The sequence below is a fragment of the Kwoniella mangroviensis genome (genome assembly GCF_000507465.2).
Source record: "Kwoniella mangroviensis CBS 8507 chromosome 1 map unlocalized Ctg01, whole genome shotgun sequence".
In the NCBI taxonomy this organism is placed as follows: Eukaryota; Fungi; Basidiomycota; class Tremellomycetes; order Tremellales; family Cryptococcaceae; genus Kwoniella; species Kwoniella mangrovensis.
The window spans coordinates 2,710,700-2,733,574 of record NW_027062533.1 but is presented as its reverse complement, the minus strand read 5'-3'; the positions used below and the strand labels follow the sequence as shown (position 1 = coordinate 2,733,574).

Genomic DNA, 22,875 nt, shown 5'->3' with positions numbered 1-22,875 from the left:
TCAGATTGTATGCGATAAATCAGCGACTGGAGTCGCACGGGAGGCCCTATCGAGAGCATGGGACCGCACCGGCCGATCCGCTGAAAAATTCTTTTTCTGAATAGTCGTGGGCGGAAGAGAAAAAACGCAGTACATAAGGAGCCCAATTGAAGAGATAGATCGATTATTGTTCCCACCAAACACATCAGTCTACTGATCACCCTCTGCATCATGTTCTCGTCAGCCCTCATTGCTCTATCTGCTGTTTCGCTCGCCCAAGCTACTGCAGTACTACCCCGAGCCGCGTCTATTACTGTTAGTACCTCTTACTCCACCAATAACACCGCTTGAGCTGACTGTATTTTTTCGTCTCTGGCTGACAGGAATTCTCGACCAGCCCTGTAGAGTTCGTCTACCCAACTCCCAGAAGTGGTTATCTCGCGAACAACGCAAGTGCCTATCCCTGCGGTGGCAGTCCTCTTGGAGAGAGAACATCGTATCCTTTGTGTGAGTATGACAAAAATGGAAGCAACATCTGCGTCAGGACCCTCGACTAACGATTCTGATAATACCATGCAGCTGGTGGAAAAGTCTCCCTCGATGTTGATACTCTCGCTTCCAATGTCAACCTGCTCTACTCCAACAATTCGAATCCAAGTACTTTCCACGAGTTTTCCACATTCGCGAACTCCATCCTCGATGTCTCAGATGGAGGTTGGTGTGGGAATGGTCCCAACTTTGAGGAACTTGGTCTCGCAGCCGGAAGCGACGCCACTCTGCTTGTGATCTACCAGGTGAGCATTATACAAGCTTCTCCCTGATGTGGGACCCTTCACTTACTAAGCACTCGTCGGTATTCGTTAGCTGTACGGCAACAAGACTTGCTTCTACCACTGCGCCGATATCTCTCTTGTAGCAGCTAACAGCTACACCGCACCATCAGATCTTACCTGTTCCAACTCTTCCGCCGTATTAGAGACCGCTTCAGGAGAAGATTCTATGGTCCTCAAAGGATCCAATTTCTCTGCCGCCCAACAAGGTGCCGATGGTCAAACGGTCAGTATCGACCTGGCTGCTGCCACTGCCTCGCCTTCAGCATCTGGATCCGAATCTGGTTCTGCAGCTGCGGCAGCTACTTCGGCAGCTTCGTCTGCTGCTGCTAGCGGGTCAGCCAGCTCTGCTGCTGTAATGACAGCCAAAGTGCGCAGTATGGGTCTCGGTGCAGCTGTTTTGGGAGGCTTGGCACTTCTCTTGTAATGAGATGAGCTCAGATTGGACGGAATCACCACAAAGGGAATGATTTGGTGTCATCAATAGACTAGTGCCTTGGTTTTCGTCTTTGGGTGATAGAGCGATATGCATTTTCCCTTGTTATATGCTGTTCCCGGCTAAGCGGTGTAGAGGCAAGCTATATGGCACGCATGCGTATCATGACATTGCCAATGTACGTTGTGAGGATGAGTCATAATGAAGTGGGCGAACTCGGGCATATATATGTGATACGAGTTCATTCTTCTTCCTCTGGCTGGGATCCAGGGCGGAGTAAGGGGCTCCTCTCCTTATGCCTCAGTGAGAGATGGAGATGGTAGAGGGGAGGTCACTGCCGCCTCCGGGTGCTAGCACAATTGGCCGTAATCGGGTTACCCGCTCTCTAAGTAAGTTACAGGTTACAATCAGTTACGATACTATCCTCTCGATTGCTATCCTCAGGCTCATTCTCGATCTCATCCCTGACAGATAGCGCTAGCACAAGTCGTCTCGTGCCTGCACTGCCTTGTCATCACCCGTCGGCCATGCATGATCCGGTCGAGCATCTACGGTATCGGGGAGACAAACAAATCTTGGGCAGGCCGAAGGATGTGAGGGTACAGCATATATATAGCACATGCACCCATGGTACTGCCTTGATACTTTCTCCCATTTATCTCTCAATTTGAAGGAACCACCATAACTACGAATGACTTACCTCCTATCGCTGTAATCCATCATGTTCAACCACTCTTTCGGCTCACCACCTCCATTCGGAGATGCTAGTTTCGCAACGATGTTCGGCGTCCCGGCAGCCCCAGCGCAAGACCCTCCCATGCTCAACTACAGAGGTCATGCTCTTCACCACACTTTCGATCTTCGAAGCAGGATGAAGATATCCAGAGAGAAGCCCATGATCGGCACTTTCTTCGCTGCTTTCCCTCATCCAGCCTTGGCAAGAATGGTTGGACAGGCTGGATATGATTATGTCTTATTGGATTGGGAACATACCCCTTTTAGTAAGTGTTACCTATATCAGAACAGCAGCTGACCGACAGCTCCTGAGACTATTGTGGAGCTCATCAAGACCATCCAGTATGCTGGTGAAGGTCGTACTGCTGTGGTTGTTCGGTGAGTGAATGTCATCCCTGATCAGGTCGTATACGCTGATGTCTTGTCATATATGCAGAGTACCTGTCCTCGATCACCAATACGCGGCTTGGGGTCTAGTGAGTTAGGTTAACATGTCACATCCGCTGATCAGACTAGGACGCGGGTGCATCTGGAATCATCTTCGCACACGTGAGTTGTACCCTTGATATGTCTGGCATTAGCTGACCTATAAGACATAGATTTCTACCGTTGAGCAAGCCCAACAGGCCATCGAAGCATGTCGGTTCCCACCTGTAAGTCTCTGATCCACGGGTCGCAATAATGGACTCCCTGATCTTGTACAGTAGGTTGGGAAACGATCTGGACCACCCAACGCCATGCAGTTCGGTTACAACGATGGTGCCCCTAACGGTGGAAGTGTGTTTGAAATCTGGGGGAAAGCAGCCATAATTTTGCAAATTGAGGACGAGGAAGGTGCTAAGAACGCTGATGCTCTCTGGCTGCGTTGGAGGAAGGTGAGTGCTACACCCTCGACTCTTATCGGCAGGCCTAGGTAGATGGGCTAATCACCCTCACAGTTGATGGGCTTATGGTTGGACCTGGTAAGTTATGCGTTTACTTGGTCGATGTCATGAGATCTGATAATTCACAGGTGACTTGGCGTTGTCGCTTGGTCTTTCTTTCGGGAATATGGCCCAAGATGAGAGGTGGTTATCGTAAGTGCACCTTGTTCCTTCAAATTCAGGTTATCTTTCGTCCTGCTCTGTCTCCTAATTCCCTGAGCTTCCTTGACCAGATCTGTCGGTAACATTCTAACTGCCGTCCAAAAGCACAACAAAGCTTCTCTCATGCCCGGTATGACTTCCCATCAAATCGGTGCCAATCTCCAGAATGGCGTCACCATGCTTTGTGCCTCCAATGATTCTATGATCATGGCTATCGGACTCAGGAAAGAACTTGTATCTGCTCATGAACAACTCGACTCTTGGAAGAAAGAGAAACAAACTGCCTCGAAATGAAATGGGAACAATGGTGATAACATAGACCCCATAGATGAGATGAGATCCTTATCAATGACATCGATCCTTCGAGCGGTCCTGACTGAAACAGAAGCAATAATCACCTCACAGAACCCAAAATCGAAAGTGTCAAACTAATTATACTGAGTACTGACTGAGTGTTTATGTCTATGTGAGCCAATCCCTCAGATTCACTGATAGTCTATGCGAATTTTTCTGATCTCATTCTAGCCTTCTTGGGGTTCTACTGCCTTGCGGCCAATCTTTTTTCTGCCGCAGTTCGTTTCCTGATGGTCGAACGCTTAAATGCTCGAGTGGGGTTGTTGGGCGTACCGCATCCACTGGAGGGAGCCTAGCGGAACATGGTATGCAAGTCAGTACACAAGCGCATACGAGATAACGATCTTATAGACAAATGGAATAGGTCACACACCTGCGCAGGACATGGCGTAGTATTCACACCGTTGGTGTGATCATTGTTCAAACTTCCATCCTCATTGTACCAACAGTTCGAGTTGTCGCTGTATCTGTTCTCGAGGACGCACAAAGTGAGCATTTGCCCCATTTCATTTTAGGCTTGGGAAAAGGAACGCTGTCCTCACACGCAGGTGTAGAAATGATAATCAGAGTAACGATCACCAAGAATGGAGAGATTGGTATGTGCGGATGATGATAGGAAAGTAGCTTATCAATCTAGAAAGGCGAAAGCTTTTTACTCTTGGGATCATTATGAACCTGAAGTCAGAGATCATATATTAGATGTGGTCAAGGGACCTTGGTGTAGATTGGGTTTCGAAGAGATGTTGAGGGAACAAAGAGGTATAAAAGGCGTGGTATGTTCATGAATATTGGTCTGAGCACTTGTCGGATTACTCTGTATATTATGTTGTACAAGTTACATGCGATTCTCTCATTATTGTAATTATACTACTCTCATTGCTGAAAATGAAGGAAAAACAACTCTATTGTGTATAAGACTTGAAATATATATGAGACAGTCATAAGATATCTATCTATTACTATTCGAGCAAGGATTATTCTACTCCGTTTTGATGGCTTCAGATTAAGTGGTGAAGAGATGACACATCTAGTGGTACTCTCGCCAGCTCCTCTTTCTGGGTAAGAGATATCCAGGGTGGATAAAGTTGTATATACCGACGGCGATCAACATCATCAATGCGTCGAGGATGTTCTGATACATCTCCGTGGTCATTAGATGACCAGTCCATCCTTGAGTCAACTCGATTGATCGATAGATACCTGTAAGCGATCAAGAATGTCAGCACCCAATCGCAACCATTATAAGTGTCGAAAAAGGTATTCATCAAACTCACCTCTAATCAAGATCATCGTGCTGCTGATTCCAACGCCAATCAACAAGATCCACCAAGCTCTGATATGTTCATGTTCGTTATGTTGATTTTGTTTTTGGGCCTCCAGATCATCTTCAGTCTTGTTCACTTTCACTTCAACTCCTACTCTAGTATCATCCGATTCGGTATGTGTCAAAGTACCTTGACTGTCTTTTCGACCTTTTTCCTTTTGTTGTTGTTGTTGTTGTTGCTGTTTCTGAGACTTCTTGACTGCGTTGTTCTCTATTTGTCTGAGTCGGAAAGCATAAGGTTTCTCACTTGTTGCACGCAGTAAGAAGTCTACACCTAGACCAATAAAGACACCCATAGAAACTAGTTGGAAGATGATACCTGCCACCATGATGTTGGTAGCTGATTGAGTGGGAGCGCCTTCTGCTGCCGAGGAAGATGCTTTACCCCCTCCAATAGCTTGGAGAACGAGTGAGATGATGTCGGCGGTGATGAATGTAGCGAAGTACTATTCGAGCGAGATGGAAAGTCAGGATGTGCCTTGACAAAACCATTCCCTGTTGAACACAGAGAGATGAATGAGGTGACTACACTCACATATTTAGGTCTCAATAATGAATATTGAGGACCCAATCGGTTGATCGCCATTCCCAGTACGACGTAATCGTACGCGGAGAAGAAGACAGGTGCCATGATGAGACTGATTGATTTATCGATAAAATAAGTCAGCCCATATGCACTGCGTCGTATCGAGGTCAAGTCGTTGCGCACTACACTTACGTTGAGATTTGCATCAAAAATGGGGTTAATAGGGTGACATTCTGCGAAGACCAATATCTTCCTGACCAACCAAGAACTTCAACCAAGGCACCTAAAACCAAGGTTGGATAGATGATCCAGTATTTATATCGGAAGGCTTGGTACGAATGGACGGCTGTAAGTGATGTGCCGTAAAACATTAATATCTGTATCCCTTGTTACGGCTGAGTCAACAAAAGAAAGGATATAGAAGAATATTCACCTGCTGATACGGAAAACAACACTATGAAAGCCAGACACCATGCTGGAGAAGGTGTATATCCGTAGTTTGAGCCATCGGTATGGTTATCGTCTGAGGCCATTATGGTTGAAATAGTATACGACTTTGCACACTGAAAACTTCGGAGTTGAAATGACAGTTATGATTAATTCGGATGGGTGTCAAGTAATATGCCTTGTAGTGATGATCAGGAGAGGAGGGATCATGGGAAGCCCAAGGCAAAATGTCTTATATATCTCTCTCAACGTGTATTCATTCTCATCATTGGAGTGCAAAGGTAATCCTAAAAAGACACAGCATTGAATAGCGGTCATATTGATTCTCACCCCGTCTTTTTCTTTTTGGTCATTGGCCTGTCATTCAAAGTATACTCGTACTCGTTCCTGATTGACTCATTGCACTCGTCATGCAACAAGGGATCTATAACCTTGACCTCGCCGATCGACCCAATCGTGCACCATCGGGAGAGTGATGTCTCTTGTAGCTTGGCTATCTTCGGGGATGACACGCGATACGAGATCTGGACTCGCAATCTATCCGCCGGGAGGACTTGGAGGTGAGATGTAACTGTACATAAGTATAGCTGGTCTGACCTCATCGATCGAGTGGGATGGATGGCCATGCGGGGTTGGAAGACCGCTGTTACTCAATGACTGACGTGGAGGTTATCTTAGTCAGGCACAGAGGAAGGTAGGTCACCTCCACGTGGAGTAAAAAGTGACACCGTGGGAAAACAAAAGTATGAGGCATCGGGTGATGACCGTCGAATGGTTTCTCATTGGTGATCATCCATCTCATCTCATCGGATCCCATCGTCTTTCATCCTAGGTGTATCTACAGCCATACTCCTGCGACAGTTATCCAGCATGCCTCCCAGACAGCCAAATCCCTCGGTGGCGCGACCATTAGAGGGCGCTCGCATTCATCAACCATTGACTGTCATTGAACCAGCGTCCAACTCCACTTCTCCCCACTTCACTTCTCTCAGGCGGACTACCCGATCGACCACGACATCCAGTGGTGAATCAAGTAAAAGGAGTATACTGGACATCGGGAAATACCAATATGTACCTTCCACACCACCGAGGAAGAGAGCAAAGGTGGAAATCAAGGTAGAAGATGTGGAGGATACGATAATTGCATCCACGCCAAAATCAAATGATAGATCAATAGTCAAAGTGGAAACAGTCGATACCAAACCGTCAATCAGTCCGAAAACTCCCAAATCGACGAAAAAACCCCTCCCACAATTATCCTTAACGAAGCCTCATCCACCTCCACCACTTTGGGAAGAACAGTATAGGCTGATAGAGGAAATGAGAAAGAATATAGTTGCACCGGTGGACACGATGGGATGTGAGAGGCCTAGGACTATAGTGGATAATGATCCGAAGGTGGGTAATTACGTTCTTCCGCAACTCGATAGACATGAGTTCTACTCTCAAATATTGATGGTTGAGTCGGGAAGTTCTCGAAGCTGATAACTTTTGCTCTTTGTGACAGACCCTCCGATTTCACATCCTGATCTCCTTGATGCTCTCCTCACAAACCAAAGATCCCGTTACATCAGCAGCAGTCACGACGCTACACGAGACCCTTCGCGGTGGTCTCACTGCGCGATCCCTTGCCGATGCTAGTACCGAGCTAATACAGCAGTGCATTAATAAAGTGGGATTTTGGAGAAGAAAGGCAGATTATATCAAAGATGCTGCTATCCACCTACTGGAAAAGGAGGATGGTGATGTACCGAAGACGCTCGAAGGGTTATGTGAGCTGAAAGGAGTAGGACCGAAGATGGCTTTTCTGGCTTTGCAATGTGCTTGGGATATGTGAGTGATGTCGTTTCACATGATATCAGCACAACTTTGGGGCCGATATCGAATTGGCTCAGAGCTGATACCGTTCATGGTACATCAGTAACGCCGGGATAGGGGTGGATGTCCACGTTCATCGGATAACCAACCGACTAAAATGGCATAAACCACCTACAACCACTCCAGAAGGCACACGATTAAATCTACAATCGTGGTTGCCCCCTCAACTGCATAGACCTATCAATCCCATGTTAGTGGGGTTCGGCCAGATCGTCTGCCTGCCTGTCGGACCGAGGTGCGATGTGTGCTTGTTAGGTCGACGGAAATTGTGTCCTAGTAGGATCACCAATGTCAAGAGTGAGGGGAGGAAGGAAGTGGTTTTCATCAAGAATGAAGGGCAAGAAGCCAAAGTCGAGATAGCTTATGAAAGTCAATCACCCCCTGTGGATGCTGAAGCGGGGTTGATAAGGATAAAGGATGAACCTTCACCTCCTCCTCCTTCCTTTCCAGTTGTAGGTTTAAGAGATGGCGTGAAGATGGAAAGAGATCAGGATTTAGAGACGATTGTACAAGAACCTGGGATGAAGAAGGTGGATGAGGTGCTCGAGATATTGGATAGAGTCGATGGAGCGAAAGATGTAGATGGAGAACCCCTTGGTACGTGATATAACAACACCTTGGAATGAGAGAGCTGTGTCAACAAGTGGGGTGCTGCGGCTGGACATAAAAAGACACCGCGTACCTTTGCGGATCAAGGAGGTCAGCCAGGAAAGGATGATCGTTCCCTCTGCGTATGAGGTTGGTGTGTCGGGGTGGTATGACGGGAAAGTAGCGATCCTTTGGTCTGCAGACCTTCTCTGCATCGTTGTAGCTGTATCACTACACCACTCCCAATCACATATAGTTGTATACATTTCTATACTTGTCTATCTTGTCTCCATGCATATGCTCTCGTAGACATTTGTCCTTCTATCTGCATTATTTGAGCTGCTGCTGTTCAAATGTTCAAATCGTTACGTCATCACATCAACCATTCCATTGTTTACACCTTCACCATCCATCTACGGCCTACCAGATATTGTCTCTGAGTCATACCATCATACATCATTTGCATATGCATACATCATAGACACCGACTAGATACTCATCAGCCGTGCAACGGAGGTCATCATCTGAAGTCCCAATTTCAGCTCGAACCGAAATGGCTTCCTACCAAGCGCAGCCTCACGCATCTTCGTCCACGACTCCACCCAAGAAGCTGAACAGTATGGATCGATGTCTCTCCTCAAGTCAGCATGAGCTGACTATAGTGACTCGTTCTAGGTTGTGATGCATGTAGATCACGTAAGATCAGATGCGATCGTATCATACCGAATGAACCTAGTCATGTCATTGATCCCACTATACCTCCTCCTTGCAGGGTAAGTCTTCATCTCGTGGGCTTTCAGTAGATGTCACTGACCAGGTTGCGGCCGGTGTAGCAATGCGGCAATCTAGGTATAGAATGTACGACCACTTGGAGACCTAAGAGGGTGAGTTCCACCGTACGAGGGTCACCGAACTCCTAATCGCTCGCTTCGATGCCGTTGCTGATCTTTCCATTTGACAATGACCAGCGTGGACCGCCAAGTGAATATCTGAAGTATGTTCCATGTTTCTCTAACTCTTTTCTCTGGATCAGGAGTACCAGGACTAGCTCATACTGACTGAAATGGAATATGCCTGACGCTTTTCCAGAAAACGACTAGCGGCGACCAACGGATCCATCAATTCCATCCAATCACCCTCCATGTCAATCGAAAATCTGACTTCTTCTCCTTCCTCCTCACTCCCCCATTCTCACGGTGTACATGCCAATGGACATACACATAACCAAGAAGAGCTCGATCGTACGCCTAAAGCCATACCTCACAATCCATTGTCTCCCATATCACCTCACTCCATCTACGTGAATTATCAACAACTTCAATCTCAGTTCGGTTCTTTGGACAACGTCATTCCCAGAGATGTAGCTGGTTATGTCTTTTCATTGTTTTTCGATTATGTGAGCTCCATATATGACAGGGTTCAATCGCCCTTCTCCATGCTAGATCAAGATGAAACACGACGAATTGATCATACAGTGGTGGTCTCGGCAATTCATCACCATGTGAGAGATTATTGGCTGATCATATAGTTCGTGCTCCACACTCAACTCAGGTACATCCCCTCACGCCTTGTCTGCATCGCCCGACATTCTTGATGGAAGTTGAAACTAGGAGAGATGAGAAAGACCCAGTATTTTTAGCTCTGGTATTGAGTGTATTGGCATCTGCGATGGTACAGGTTGGTCTTCTCACACCTCATCAATCGAGGTAGTTCCCCAAAGCTTAGAGCATTTTCATTAGATACCTAAAGCTCTTCTCCCACCCATCAATAACACCCCCGCGCGTGAGATGGCAGATCGATGTTATCAAGTCTCACGTTTAGTCTCTTTGAACGCCTATGATCCACCATCAATAGAAATGGTTATTACTAGATTCCTCGACGCGGTGTATCATCTGATTTCTGGGCGACTGGGTGCCCAAGGTATGTCGGGCACACAGATCCCACTCTTCATCTCCAGATTCTGGATGATATATCCGGCGCAGGGTATACAGCACCTCCATCGAGCTTCATTACCAATTAGGAATAGCACCGACTGATCATCTTTATGTTATCTCCAGCGGCTAGCCTGGGTGAGGCTGTACAACTTGGTACGGTCTTAGGGATACATAGGGAATCGAGTTATGTGGGCTTAGGTGAGCATGGCAACATTATCATGTGGATAAGTATTCCATGACAGTCCGAGCTGATCGTGTATAACTCATCCCATCAGATCCTATAAGCACGGAAGTCAGACGAAGGATGTTTGGGTTGTTATTCACCTCGGATAAATCTGCGTGAGTCAAGCATCCCGAATGTTGTCCTTTGTGTCAGGTATACATGAGGCACTGATACTGATTTTCTACGTGTGAATAGCGCTTGTCTGAGGGATAGACCAATATTTTTGGCTACGGAAGAATGCGATACCATGATGCCTAGGGAAGTGTGAGTGTGATCAACACATCCAACTGTATAGTTGTCAAGATACATATGCTGCAGTGCACTCAATGGATCCCATGAGACCGTCCATCGGCCTTTTGACTGACATCATCTCGCTTCGATAGTGACGATGACTATATAACCCGGACTGAATACCTCGAGTTCCCACCTCATGCGACATCCACGATCGCTGGTTTCAAGTGAGTGGACTCTAAAAGCTCGACTTCTGGATACAGACTAACGAATTTTGTCCGCATACAGTATCGCTACTAAGATGTTCAAGTAAGTGTCATCGACATGCCTTATCCTTCCCCGCTCATAGCCCAATGTGCAATGCTGAGCTGATGATTCGGACCTCGCAGGATCATAGGTGACGCCATCGTCTTACGCCGTACGGTCCGACGAGAAATACCTTTGACACCCGAGACCATCTTAGCCTATCTGCGACGTATAGAAACTATATCGGACGATTTGAAAGCTGTCCTGAAAGATATGCCCTCTGCTTTGAGGTTGCACGAGACTCCCGCTCCATTTGATATTCCGTGAGTCTTGTCATCGCTTTAGCAGATGACTTACCGTCAAATATGCAGCTAACAGGGTCTGCTTATCGTCTAGGGAGACAAACCAAGAATGGGGACAAGATATATTAGCTCAGCTGGACGTATATTTCACGCAGGCTTATCAAACCAGGTCAATCGCCAAAGAGTCTTTCTTGGTGCTCAAAGGGAATGTATATGTTACTCATGCTTTGGCAAGATACGTCCTATTGTAAGTTACAATTCGGCTTCGTATTGATGGTGGCTCATCGGGCTAATTTTGGTTCAAACTTGTCCTGGTAAAATCAGGAAATGTAGGGATGAGATTGTGGAGCAAGCTAATCCAGACGGCGGTGTGACCGTGTCAGGTGAGTCGTCTGCCCCTTCCCATCGATGGTTTCCCGACATGGGTTGATCTCGAGCAATGTTTAGTCACAGCTAGGATGGTGTCGATATTCACAAATCGACAAGACAAGTATGAGGCCATAGTGCTGGATCTTCTAAAGGCATTGCACAGGTGAGTAAATCGTTGGTCCGAGCATGATACGAACACTGGCTAATTCAAGTCTTATGTTTTGATTTCGCAGTATACCTATCCAGAATGTGAGTGGATTCGGGACGTATTATCGCCTGCCTGGAGGCTATGGGGAGATTCAAACTGACCACTTTGTTACCTTTGTATAGCTCGCTGTGAACGGTCCGTCTCTGGTCAACAAGGTCCGATATGTCGCTGTAGCTTTGCTTGATGCTCTGGACGCCAGGAATCCAGTCAGTCCAGAGGGTGCTTACCTGTTGGATTTCTTGGGTATACTATCGGAGATTGAACAGGTGAGTGTCGTATCTCAAAGATTCACCAGCTCATCTTACCACATTTACATCTACTGATATGTCTATGCCTTCTACTAGACGCTGTGAAGATCTAGGTGTAGTGTAATAGGCTACTTGGTAACGCTTGTATAATGCACAATGCATCTAGCATTGTCGTCATCATATTCAGATAAAAGTCCGTGATATCTTGGATAAAATGAAATTGAGTGTCCTGGTATGAAGGGGATGATGGGTATATCCTTAGCAACTGATTTACAGAAAATACTGATGATAATCGAAGGTCTATATTCTAGATTTGTTGATTCCCAATCGTTTGGGTAAGACAAAATGATATAGGATGAGTACTTCTAACATTGATCCTTCAACCGATTTTTCTATTTACAGTGTCGTAATCAGCCTTTGCAGCTGATCCGTAAAAAAACATCAACTCACAGGCATGGCGTATCCCGTATCGCTCCAAATGGTCATATTAGGATTCATATACGCCTCGATATGTTTCTCGATATAATCTGCTGTAGGATGATCGTCGGGATCACATCCTATTCTACCTTCGGGTCGTTGATAAATACGAATGTAGTCTATCAAGTATTCCGCTGGAAAATCGAGGTTGACGAAATCTACTGCCTGGAAGTTATTTGACATTCCGAAGTTGATCACCTGTTGTGAAATTCATAATGAGGTTTAACAAAGGGACTTGAAAGCAAGCCTGACACTGATTGTGAAACAATGATATCTGACTCACCAGCGCCATTGGTTCTTCGGGCAAGATACGAGGTCCAATCTGCATTGATTCTGATGCTCCCACTGCACCGGGATACATCGTCCATGATTTTTCACCATTGGCAACCCAGGTGATATGCCCGCTTGATCTATCATTCGGATCGGTGAACATCTCAACGCCTAACAAAATCGTCAACACTCAGTATGTCATTTTGGGATTCAAACAGATTGATGACTCACCTTGGACACCGAATTCTCGGCTTGTTCCCTGATATATATCCGTCCCGACGAAAGTCAAACTCGATACTGCCTCCTGGTACACACCACCTGTGTAGGTATTGAAACTTGTCAAATCGGTATCGTACTGATGTGCTACGTCCGTTGTATTCTTGTATTGATACCCTTCGTCGAAAGGTGCCACCTGAAATGATTGCGATAATACACCTTGACCAACATGTAAATCGACTTGTGCTTCTAGTACGTCGATTTCTGGTGCTCCTCTGCCCACTGATACATCTGGTCCAGCGTGATCCTCCCCTGGACAGGTACATGCCGACATTCTTTGACCCGGTAGGCTGATAATTTTCATCGTGGATCAGCTTGGTATTCGACACCATTTGCAAGTTGACTTGGCACGGCAGCTCTCCACTTCCACACCTCTGTGAACTGATCCTCCTTCCCTTCCAATGCGTTGACAACGTGTTCGCATTTTTACACTTTCATCGCTGCTCTGCTATACAGAAAACAAGGAGCAGGTATATTGACTTACTATGAAATTGGTTGACCTTTATTCGAAGTCAAAGCTGCCTCTGGTCCCGTCCCCTCTACATTGGTCTGATTAGGCAATGTCCCAATATCGCATGAATCATACGTATACGGCCAAGTACCGTCAGTCGACGCTCCATAACCTGGTCTACCCAAATTACCAAACAACCATAAACCCGGCCAGAACCCTCCATACCTCGTATTACCAGGTAACGATATCCTCGCTTCGAGGTAGAAAGAGTATTGAAAACATAGTTGATTCCATGATTGCAACATCGCCGATTTGAAATTGAGATCCTGAATTGATTGTTGAGACATCGTCAAGACGAGGTTACCGTCTCGGGTTGTTGCTGCGGAGGGCTCGTACCATTCGAAATCACTAAAAGCCACCGTCAGTCCACAATACTTGTCCGGATGGGTAGATGGGTGTGAAAGTAAACCTACCTGGTTGCCCAGTAATGGATGTCGCTACGTCAGTCAAGTAAATTAGCGTTTACATCAGAAGGCTGTTATGTGAATCACTCACGGAGCTGTGAAAAACGGATCGTCGCCTGGGAAGAACGTTCTGTACATCGTTGAAAAGGAGAAAAGAGACCCGCGCATTTAAGTCACTTCAGTCGTCCTCATATCACATCTTTCTGTTCTCTGACTTACCTCCCATCTTTGTTGAACTCGTCCGAGAAGACCAGCGTATATTCTTCACCATCATAGCCTGTCCTCGTGTAGACGTCCGAAGGTGTATCTTCATCTACCATACTTGCGAACCCTCTTATCGAGGGTATCTGACCAGTTGCGTTAATCCCACCCAAATTATAGCCCCCTTTCGAGTCCAGTGATCCTTGAGTGTAAAAGTCTGCTATGGGATATCCAGCGAAAAGGGCTATGATCCCTATCATCAAAATTACTAGACATCCCACGTTGGCTGCTCCTCGAACAGTAAATACGTTTCCTCGGTCGTCCTAGATTTCACAGTTTGATCATATGTGAGGGACTCATTATATGAAATTGGACCTGGACCATCACTCACCATTGCTCCCCACTCATCTACATCCGGATTATGCAAATAATCATCTGCCTCTGGATCACCCGAGAATGTCTTATCCAACCCTAATGCTGCTGGGTTTCGAGGGTCCAACCCATCTTCGAAATCTCCTTCAAGAGGTGTATCCATCAGTGCGACTCCCGGTGACGGAGGAGAGGGCTGAGCGGTAGGTCCATACTTCTTGTTTTTCTATGTAACAGACGGTCAACAACAGGTATATCCAAACGGCAAGGTATGGGGATTGTTGAGATTAGGAATTGTCAACTCACACCTCCTGATCTTTTCCTCAAAAGGGAAGTCGAGCTCTCCCCTCTTGGAGGCATGGCATTCCACCTGGATTCAGATGGTATTACTGTGGTCGACATTCTTTCTCCGGCTGGTGAGGGTGATAATAAAGGTCTCTGAGATGTCCAAGAATCACGTTTGTTTGAGGGACCTTCGATACCCCTCTGACTATATCCAGATTGAGTGGAACAGAGAGAGTTGAGCGATACACGATTCCACATGAAATGATTTTGGCTGTTGATGGCTTTTGATGTCGTAGGATAATTGTAGAGTGATTGAACTATACGATCATGATTGCAGTCCACCATAAGGTACGAAGAGGAAGAAGAACTGAATCGACACTTTCGCGACAGTTCTTCCCAGATATCGTGTAACATAATTCATTGTTTCGCTTGTTTATCCAAAAACTGTTACTCAATCTAGCTTCCACCCCTTTTCCACGGGGTATTGACACCACTCGATGTGATAATGTATGTATGTACCCCTCGTGAGGTAGTCAAGCACCTGAGTCTAACAATAGAATTTCCCATCTTTTGGACTATACGATAGTGATCAACAACAAACACAGCATTCCAGCCGGAATGATATCATTGGAGTGACATTCGTCTCCCTCGATAGTGTACGATATACGGCATTAAGTGACGTTTACCTTCAGCCATAGCCGCAAAGAAGAACCGAGACAACAAGCATGACAGGATATCAACCTGAACTGATCGAGTGGACATGACCATATCCGCGGAGAATTTATTAAAGACCCTCTTGTTTGACCCTGTATCAGCCAATCCCGAAGAGATTTTTTCCGAATCGTTTGTTGATTTAGGGTTACCAAATTTCGAGGTCATACTTGGGGATGTCGTACTCGGCCTTTGGTGCATGTGATGCTAGTCACAAGGGGGTTCATACAATTATAAGTGTGTTTAAAATCTGATCACTCATGTCTGCTATTCATACATGGGAAGTTTACTCTATGTTGTTTTATCGAATTACTGCTGACCAATACGTCATACCATACCAAAACATTTTCACCCATACCCTTACAACCAATTTGGTTCGTACAATTGAGGTTCTTGAAGACCTATCCACTTGAATGATCTGGCGAGATGAACAGGTTTCGAAAGGTGGATTTTGGTTGATGACGTTGCAACTCGAATCTCATAGTCTCCTCTTCGACCTATCCAAGACTTCTCCTGCACACTATAGAATGAGAATGCTTTGTGCCATACCGGTCGCACAACAACTATCATCAGCGAAAGAACCTGGTGGGCATGTGTTTTGGAGCAGTAGAACTTACGTCAAGATTAACTGTCACCTGCTTCGATTCCCCAGGTTGTAACAATACTTTCTTCAGACCCGCCAATTCGTGCTCGGGCCTCTCCACGACAGGTGCGAGATCATGGACATAGATTTGGGCCACTTCAGCCCCTGCAAGATCGCCCGTGTTAGTGATCGTGAAAGTAGCTTTGGCTTCGAACGCTTCGGGTTTGACTATTAAATCGCTGAGAGAATTGATTAAGATGTCAACACGAGCTATATCAGAACCGAGATAGCTGCGACAGTGATGACTCACCTGAACTCGAATGTGGTGTAACTCAAACCATGACCGAATGGGAAAGCACTCTTTGGATGGTTCTTCCTATCGAAATATCTATAACCGACATTGATACCTTCCGAATAAACCGTATCAATCGGATGACCAAAATCTTCGTGACTCGGGAAATCCTCCACCACTTTCGCCCATGTGACTGGCAATTTACCACTTGGATTAATTGTACCGAAGATTGCATCTGTAATGGCCGTACCGCATTCGTTTCCGCCGAAGAACGCTTGAATGACGGTAGAAGCCGAGTCAATCCATGGGAATTCAACGGGCATACCAGACTGGTTCACGATGATGGCTTCTGGTTTGGCGGCTAAGATGGCTCGAACCAGATCGTCTGTTCCAGGTGGAAGCTTCATATCTTCTCTGTCGTATGCTTCGGATTCCCATTCAGAGTTGGTACCAACACAAACGATCGCAACTGCGGGTAAGGTAATTATCTGAGTGAGTACCTGAAGACTTAAGTAGAGATGGTCAACCTGAACGTACCATCAGATTCAGTTGCAAGTTTTACAGCTTTCTCAATCTCAGCTTGAGGATCACGCCTTTTCTTACCACCAATTCTGATACCACCTCGTCTTCCAGTCTGTGAATGACTCAAATCAGCTTGTTCGAACGATCAAATTAGCAATACATTAATCATTACTCACATATGGAGACATGGCGTTGAGCTGTTTGAAGTTGGAGAAGCGGACTTCAATGTCATAGGATTTACCAGCTTCGACCTCGACTTCTCCGGTCCTCTCTTCAGCTCCGGTATTGAACTGTGGCAAGCTCAATGTCAGTGTCAATCCTGATAGTCTGAGGGTCAACGAAGTCCATCACATACGAAAAGTAGACCTTCTTTCTGATCAGTAGAGTTATCGATGATTTTCTGGCCATCGATATACAGATCCGCTTGACCTGCTACACCGAGACCAAGTTCCCACTAGCCCTGTCAGCCAAAGTCAAGACAATCGTTCACTCACAGGTCCACTTTCATCGGGGGTGAACATGGTCTTGAGCTATCACATGACATCTCAGATCAGTGGTAATTCGTTCACTTTGGGCACAGATCTCATCGGCTCACGGAAACATAACCTCGTACAGGTACTTCTTTGGGGATACCATCGATGAAATATGAGAATGCCGAATTGTTGAATTTGGAGAACAAGGGTTTGACATCTTCCTCCCATGGGCTAAAAGCATGATCAGTATGATGTATTGCACATGGTCGAGTGGCACTAATCTCACTTTTGATCGTAGAAATCACATTGCACACCTGGACCTGCAGCTTTGCCTTTCTGAGGATGAGATATATAAGGCGTCAGGAGAGGTGTCCATCTGGAAGAGTCTGATCCGATAGTATACTTGACTTCAGCGCCAATGCTCTCAGCATGTCTGGTGATAGCTTGTAGTGGAGTGACGAGATAGGTAGGTGCGAGATTAGCGCTTCCTCCACCAGCATAAGAAGCGGTTCGAGCATTGGGGCCGATCACAGCAATCTTCTTCTTGTCCGATACGGAGATAGGTAGGACTTTATGTTCGTTCTTCAAGAGGACGATCGCGGAGTCGGCTGCCTCCCTGAGAAGAGCTCGGACCTCAGGTGTGTTGATAGTATCTTCCTCTTTCTCGAAGTCGATACCTGATTGTTGTGCTTCCCTCACATAATGTAACACCTGGTGCCGGTTTTTGTATATTTAGCATGATACGCTGTGAGGTGCATGCCTGAGTATGACAACTATTCACTCACCCTCAAAACACATTCATCGATATCAGCAGGTACCAATTTACCACCTATGATATCTCTTTCCAAACTTGAACCTCTCATCAGGGCTGGTCCAGGCATCTCTGAATCCAGGGAAGCCTTAACAGCTTCTGATGACGAATAGGTCCCACTCCAATCTGACATGATCATTCCTTTGAAGCCGAAATCATTTCGGAGGATCTTTCGAAGCAAAAAAGGATGTTCGGCTACGTGGACACCGTTTACTCAATTGTAACTTGACATCTAACCCGAAGGATAACGAATCAGCACAAGAATCAAAGAAATCATTCCTTACATCCATAAGTCATGTTGTACAGTGATGACGCCATGACGAGTGGAAAATGACAAGAGGAAAAGGACTCACGAAGACGGATGGTTTTGCTTTGTTTTGAATTCGGAAGGGCTCCAGGTAGACCTCGTGCATAGTTCTCTCGTCGATGACCGAGTTGTTGCTTCGTCGAAGGTACTCTTGCTCGTTGGCCAGGAAGTCTACAGATTCAGCTTTGGACGTGCGACGTGGAACTTACGTTTTGGGGCTATGCGGGCTGAGTCAGCTGGATGTATGGCATGCAGTCAGATTGGCCTACTCACAAGTCATAACTTTCTTCGATTGCACACCCTGCACCCAAGCCAAGGCAACATGCCCACAAAGATAGGGATCTGATGACGAAAAATCTTCAGCAGGCGTTCCCTATTTTAATGACGACAGTCCCTGGAAGCGGCATCGGCGAGTCACTGACCTTCACTGAAAGATTCGAAACCTCTCCCACCACATGGGTGTCTTTGACAATTTGTCGTAGGACCAAGCAGGCAGTGCACACCTCTTGCTCTACATTCTTCCCCTAATGCTTCTCCAATACGGTGTGCAAGGTTCACGTCCATAGATGCCCCTAAGCCGGTAGCTGACGGGAAACATGACGCCGGGGCACCGTTGGTCCCTGCATATTATCTTTCAGCTATCTGCGTTGCCATCTCTTGCAGCGCTGAACTTACAAGCTGTACCTCGCACACCATTCTAAGCTCTAATGTCAGCCAAGCCCAATCTATACCTTCTCATCTCTCGTCCTGGAGTTGATTCACTTACCGGACTGTCACTACACTGTTCTATCTGTCAGCATCAAGTTTACTATATTATGGGAAACCCTCACTCACTCGTACTCTTGGTACCCCTAGCCTGGGCACAGGTACTGTATGCCACATATCATCCCCACTGAGGAGTGCAATCTTCTCCTCGCTCGTGAGCTGCTTCAGAATCGCTTCTGGGTAGATCACAGCTGATTTGGTCATATTCAGATGCTATTGCGTCTGTATGTGCAGTCGTTGTAGCGAAAGAAAGTAGAAAAACTAATGATGACCTGGGATGGGATTACATTGAGAAACAACAACGGAGCTCTTTCAAAGTATCCAGCACTCCCATGTCCTTCTGGTGATTTTTCTTCGAAACAGCCCATCATCGAGAAGGACGGTGGTGAGGTAGACCGGTTAGGAGAGATAGCCTTTCGGAAGAGAGAAACAAAGGAACAAGATGGGATTTCAACGGAGTAACCTCGGTGCTGGTCACACGTTACGTCTTAGGGAAATCCACTCGCACTTGGCGCACCGGACCGACGTCTGATGCCGAGCTAAAAACAAAACCCAAGTCTACGAGGGTGCAAATAAATACTAAACAAACCAGAACTAAAGCGGCAACAGCGCTTCTGGACTGTTTGGGATACATTACGTTATCTGTCATTATTGAATGGTCTTCGGGGCAAGTCACTTTCGGGTCAGGGCGCAAATAGTGGGAGGACAGTGCGTACAGTACAGCAGCGACCTGTGTGGGGGAAGAATGGAGCCCTCGCATAGTGAAAAGCCAATTAATTTCCTCTCGCAGGTTAAACGATTTGATCTCCAAAGCCCCTCCACTCATGGCGATTCCGAGGTTTCGCCGATTTTACCACCACAACAAAAAAAACATTTCCTCTCTTCCTCAACCTTTCGACAACAACAGCAGCTAACAAATGACCCAGCGTTTGCATCGGACCGCCGTATTGACATTGATGGTCAAGGAGGAGGAAATTCTGGTACATTGTATACCGAAAGGACCGCTCTGACCCGATCTCAGAAAGGTATAAGAACTGGTCCCCTTTGAACCGAGAGTTCACCCCCATGGTGTCCCCACTCACATACACTTCTCGAACAATTCAACAAGAACGATATCAACAACACTCTATATCTCATAGCTTAGAACAATCAGGACATAAATAATCGGTGACAATGACAGAAACAACAAAGTTCTCTGACTTGCCCAATAATACCAATGCCAAATGGTGGAAAGACCATGGTATGAGGATCAGTGAGTTAACGTTGCCGATACATCCGGCATGGATACGACGGCTGACACTGCTCGATGATCTAGGTTTCGTCCATATCATCACCCTTTATTGTGCTGTGTAAGTAATGATGATCTGCGTAAGCCACTTGAGGCTACTTCAGCTGACAATATCCCTCTAGTTACTCATTGGGATACGATGGGTCTCTTCTTAACGGTCTTCAGGCACTTACCGAGTGGAACAAAGATTTTGGAGCTCCTAAAGGTACCAAGCTCGGTTTGATCGCTGCATCGTACTATCTGTGATCTCGTAATCTCAGCTGAGATCGAACCTATGATTGATTGTTGACATTGCGTTTAATCCTAAGATCCCTTTCACCTTCGTCATCGCTTGGATGGTCGATCGATACGGTCGAAAACTCGGTCTTGTAGGTATCTCATATTTGACTATTACAACGAAGCTGATCATCACATAATTGTGCAGTACGTCGGTGCCCTTTTCATGTTCGCCGGTGCCCTCTTAGGAGGATTTTGCCATTCCGTCTCTCAACTTGTCGGTTCACGTATCCTTTTAGGTATCGGAACCGCTGCTGCCCGTGAGTATCAATCGGAAGACGAGTCTGTGTTAGCATTGCTGATGCTGACTACAATTCAGAGGTCACTGCTGCTGCACTCGTCCCTGAGCTTGCTCATCCTCGTATTCGTCACTACGCTGGTGGTTTTTTGAACACCACCTACTACGTGAGCTTCATAAAACACCAAGTGCCTGTTATTGCTTTGCGCTAATGCGACGTGTACAGATCGGGTCGATCTTCTCCGCCTGGCTCACATTCGACATGGTGTACTACCCCGGTACCAGCTCCTGGTCATGGCGTGTCCCTACCCTTGTCCAAGGTTTCGGTCCCCTTTTACTTGGTGCTGGAGCTTACTTCATTCCTCAATCCCCTCGATGGCTCGTCAAAAAAGGTCGAGTTGAAGAAGCCCACAAGATCCTGGCTACATATCAGTGAGTATCTTCTTGAGCGATTACCCAAGAAGTAGCCCGACAGAATCGTTATTTCCAGTGCCAATGGTAAAATGGATGACGAACTAGTCCTTCTCGAAATGCGAGAGATCAAAGCTTCCGTCGAGCTCGAAAAAGTTTCTGAAGAAGCCTCTTGGCTCGTATGGTTGCATACCAGAGGTAACCTTCGACGATTCTTCGTCATCATCATCCTTGGTACTGCCACCCAATGGGTCGGTAATGGTGTCGTCCAATACTACTTGGTACCAGTTCTAAAGACCGTCGGCGTCACTCGACCCGCTCAAACCACCGGTGTCAATGGTGGTCTTGCAATTTGGAATTGGTCCATCTCCATGAGCGGTGCCTCTCTCGTCGAACGATTCGGTAGACGACCTCTGTTCCTCACTTCCATCATCGGAATGTTCGCTTCGTTCGGCATGATCCTCGGTCTCGCCGGAAAGTACAACAGCAATCACCACTCTGCTACTGGTATAGCTATGATTCCATTCCTCTTCATCTTCATGGGATTTTACTCCCTCGCCCTCACTCCTCTTCCTATGCTTTACGTACCGGAAATCTGTCCTCTGGCTTTACGAGCCAAAGCCGCCGCTCTACTCTTACTCGCCCAGAACTGCGCTCAATCCTTCAATCAATTCGCCAACCCGGTAGCCCTCAGTGCGATCAGCTGGAAATACTATGCAGTCTACGTCGGTGTGGATCTCGTTTACATCGCCTTGTTCTGGTACATGATCAGAGAGACTAAAGGTCTCACCACTGAAGCCCTCCCGCATGCATATTCTCCATCCCAGCTCAGCAATGGATGTGGGGAAGAGAGAGATGCGACATGTTCCGGAAATAAGGGAATTTTAATGTCACGTGATATCTCCCCAATATTTGGCGATGTTAAGCGAAGTTTGATTCGCGAATTTCTGTGTAGTTCCTCTCTTCTCTTCTGCCTGTCGGCGCAAAGACAAGGCGTCTTTCAGTGTTACTCTTTCTTTCGTCACTTGCAAGCGGAACCCCTCTTCGTGAAGCGGCCGGCAGCCTCAACTGAATTCTCGGCAGTAGATATGAAAATATCATTTCCGATCCGATGATTATATGATCTACTCATTCGAATTCCGTTCCTTTCCTATGCTGATGTCAAAGCACGTCAATTCCATTGGATCATCTCAACGGTTCTGATCCGTCCTGGTCTCTCAAACACAATTGCCAAGAAATAAGCTTAGATTCACCTAGATTCCCATTCTAGCGGTTCAAAGATCTCAGGTTCACTCACTCCTTGAATCCCTATTCTTTTTGGAAATCACGAATGCGGAGCAAGGGTGGAGTGAAAAGGAGAACGTTCGGCCGTTCCACAAAATGTCCATATACCACAGTCAGCTAATCTCGCTAATTATTGCCTACGAGTACTATAAGGAGCCAAAGCTCAGCTCCAATGAGA

General features: G+C 46.4%; 11 protein-coding genes across 11 annotated transcripts; 7 read left to right on the top strand and 4 right to left on the bottom strand.

Moving 5' to 3' along the window:
- Window positions 1-210: 210 nt before the first annotated feature.
- Window positions 211-1,236, top strand: I203_101004 (uncharacterized protein; the record flags this gene model as incomplete). The annotated part of the gene is made up of 4 exons (XM_019145964.1): window positions 211-294; window positions 363-486; window positions 559-773; window positions 844-1,236. 4 exons carry the CDS (start codon window positions 211-213, stop codon window positions 1,234-1,236), a joined length of 816 nt encoding a protein of 271 aa, XP_019004523.1.
- A 730-nt stretch (window positions 1,237-1,966) lies between these two features.
- Window positions 1,967-3,359, top strand: I203_101003 (uncharacterized protein; the record flags this gene model as incomplete). Its single annotated transcript, XM_065516783.1, has 10 exons — window positions 1,967-2,246; window positions 2,337-2,358; window positions 2,417-2,423; window positions 2,497-2,529; window positions 2,580-2,633; window positions 2,688-2,855; window positions 2,919-2,942; window positions 2,993-3,056; window positions 3,137-3,144; window positions 3,231-3,359. 10 exons carry the CDS (start codon window positions 1,967-1,969, stop codon window positions 3,357-3,359), a joined length of 789 nt encoding a protein of 262 aa, XP_065373601.1.
- A 644-nt stretch (window positions 3,360-4,003) lies between these two features.
- On the top strand, window positions 4,004-4,204 carry I203_101002 (uncharacterized protein; the record flags this gene model as incomplete). Its single annotated transcript, XM_019145962.2, has 1 exon — window positions 4,004-4,204. The coding sequence occupies one exon, from the start codon at window positions 4,004-4,006 to the stop codon at window positions 4,202-4,204; it is 201 nt and encodes a 66-aa protein (XP_019004521.2).
- Window positions 4,205-4,446: 242 nt separating this feature from the next.
- On the bottom strand, window positions 4,447-5,802 carry I203_101001 (uncharacterized protein; the record flags this gene model as incomplete). The annotated part of the gene is made up of 6 exons (XM_019145961.1): window positions 4,447-4,619; window positions 4,694-4,839; window positions 4,936-5,189; window positions 5,279-5,381; window positions 5,462-5,615; window positions 5,703-5,802. The coding sequence occupies 6 exons, from the start codon at window positions 5,800-5,802 to the stop codon at window positions 4,447-4,449; spliced, it is 930 nt and encodes a 309-aa protein (XP_019004520.1).
- A 784-nt stretch (window positions 5,803-6,586) lies between these two features.
- I203_101000 (uncharacterized protein) lies at window positions 6,587-8,199 on the top strand (the record flags this gene model as incomplete). The annotated part of the gene is made up of 3 exons (XM_019145960.1): window positions 6,587-7,114; window positions 7,224-7,549; window positions 7,638-8,199. 3 exons carry the CDS (start codon window positions 6,587-6,589, stop codon window positions 8,197-8,199), a joined length of 1,416 nt encoding a protein of 471 aa, XP_019004519.1.
- A 536-nt stretch (window positions 8,200-8,735) lies between these two features.
- I203_100999 (uncharacterized protein) lies at window positions 8,736-12,018 on the top strand (the record flags this gene model as incomplete). The annotated part of the gene is made up of 17 exons (XM_065516782.1): window positions 8,736-8,799; window positions 8,858-8,955; window positions 9,016-9,066; window positions 9,151-9,176; window positions 9,272-9,578; window positions 9,734-9,859; window positions 9,922-10,102; window positions 10,240-10,314; window positions 10,392-10,455; window positions 10,535-10,603; window positions 10,723-10,797; window positions 10,960-11,139; window positions 11,213-11,365; window positions 11,443-11,501; window positions 11,566-11,650; window positions 11,721-11,736; window positions 11,818-12,018. 17 exons carry the CDS (start codon window positions 8,736-8,738, stop codon window positions 12,016-12,018), a joined length of 1,830 nt encoding a protein of 609 aa, XP_065373600.1.
- A 290-nt stretch (window positions 12,019-12,308) lies between these two features.
- Window positions 12,309-14,994, bottom strand: I203_100998 (uncharacterized protein; the record flags this gene model as incomplete). The annotated part of the gene is made up of 10 exons (XM_019145958.2): window positions 12,309-12,335; window positions 12,394-12,618; window positions 12,704-12,861; window positions 12,922-13,256; window positions 13,451-13,825; window positions 13,891-13,914; window positions 13,973-14,011; window positions 14,101-14,405; window positions 14,474-14,677; window positions 14,758-14,994. 10 exons carry the CDS (start codon window positions 14,992-14,994, stop codon window positions 12,309-12,311), a joined length of 1,929 nt encoding a protein of 642 aa, XP_019004517.2.
- An 813-nt stretch (window positions 14,995-15,807) lies between these two features.
- On the bottom strand, window positions 15,808-18,261 carry I203_100997 (uncharacterized protein; the record flags this gene model as incomplete). Its single annotated transcript, XM_065516781.1, has 10 exons — window positions 15,808-15,960; window positions 16,065-16,269; window positions 16,341-16,791; window positions 16,860-16,956; window positions 17,021-17,134; window positions 17,200-17,276; window positions 17,335-17,374; window positions 17,440-17,548; window positions 17,604-18,028; window positions 18,103-18,261. The coding sequence occupies 10 exons, from the start codon at window positions 18,259-18,261 to the stop codon at window positions 15,808-15,810; spliced, it is 1,830 nt and encodes a 609-aa protein (XP_065373599.1).
- Window positions 18,262-18,342: 81 nt separating this feature from the next.
- Window positions 18,343-19,404, bottom strand: I203_100996 (uncharacterized protein; the record flags this gene model as incomplete). Its single annotated transcript, XM_065516780.1, has 6 exons — window positions 18,343-18,360; window positions 18,482-18,618; window positions 18,709-18,777; window positions 18,858-19,055; window positions 19,111-19,132; window positions 19,270-19,404. 6 exons carry the CDS (start codon window positions 19,402-19,404, stop codon window positions 18,343-18,345), a joined length of 579 nt encoding a protein of 192 aa, XP_065373598.1.
- Window positions 19,405-20,373: 969 nt separating this feature from the next.
- On the top strand, window positions 20,374-20,734 carry I203_100995 (uncharacterized protein; the record flags this gene model as incomplete). The annotated part of the gene is made up of 3 exons (XM_019145956.1): window positions 20,374-20,452; window positions 20,516-20,549; window positions 20,611-20,734. 3 exons carry the CDS (start codon window positions 20,374-20,376, stop codon window positions 20,732-20,734), a joined length of 237 nt encoding a protein of 78 aa, XP_019004515.1.
- An 89-nt stretch (window positions 20,735-20,823) lies between these two features.
- Window positions 20,824-22,463, top strand: I203_100994 (uncharacterized protein; the record flags this gene model as incomplete). The annotated part of the gene is made up of 6 exons (XM_019145955.1): window positions 20,824-20,856; window positions 20,913-21,024; window positions 21,084-21,169; window positions 21,229-21,434; window positions 21,493-22,307; window positions 22,369-22,463. 6 exons carry the CDS (start codon window positions 20,824-20,826, stop codon window positions 22,461-22,463), a joined length of 1,347 nt encoding a protein of 448 aa, XP_019004514.1.
- Between the last annotated feature and the right edge of the window lie 412 nt (window positions 22,464-22,875).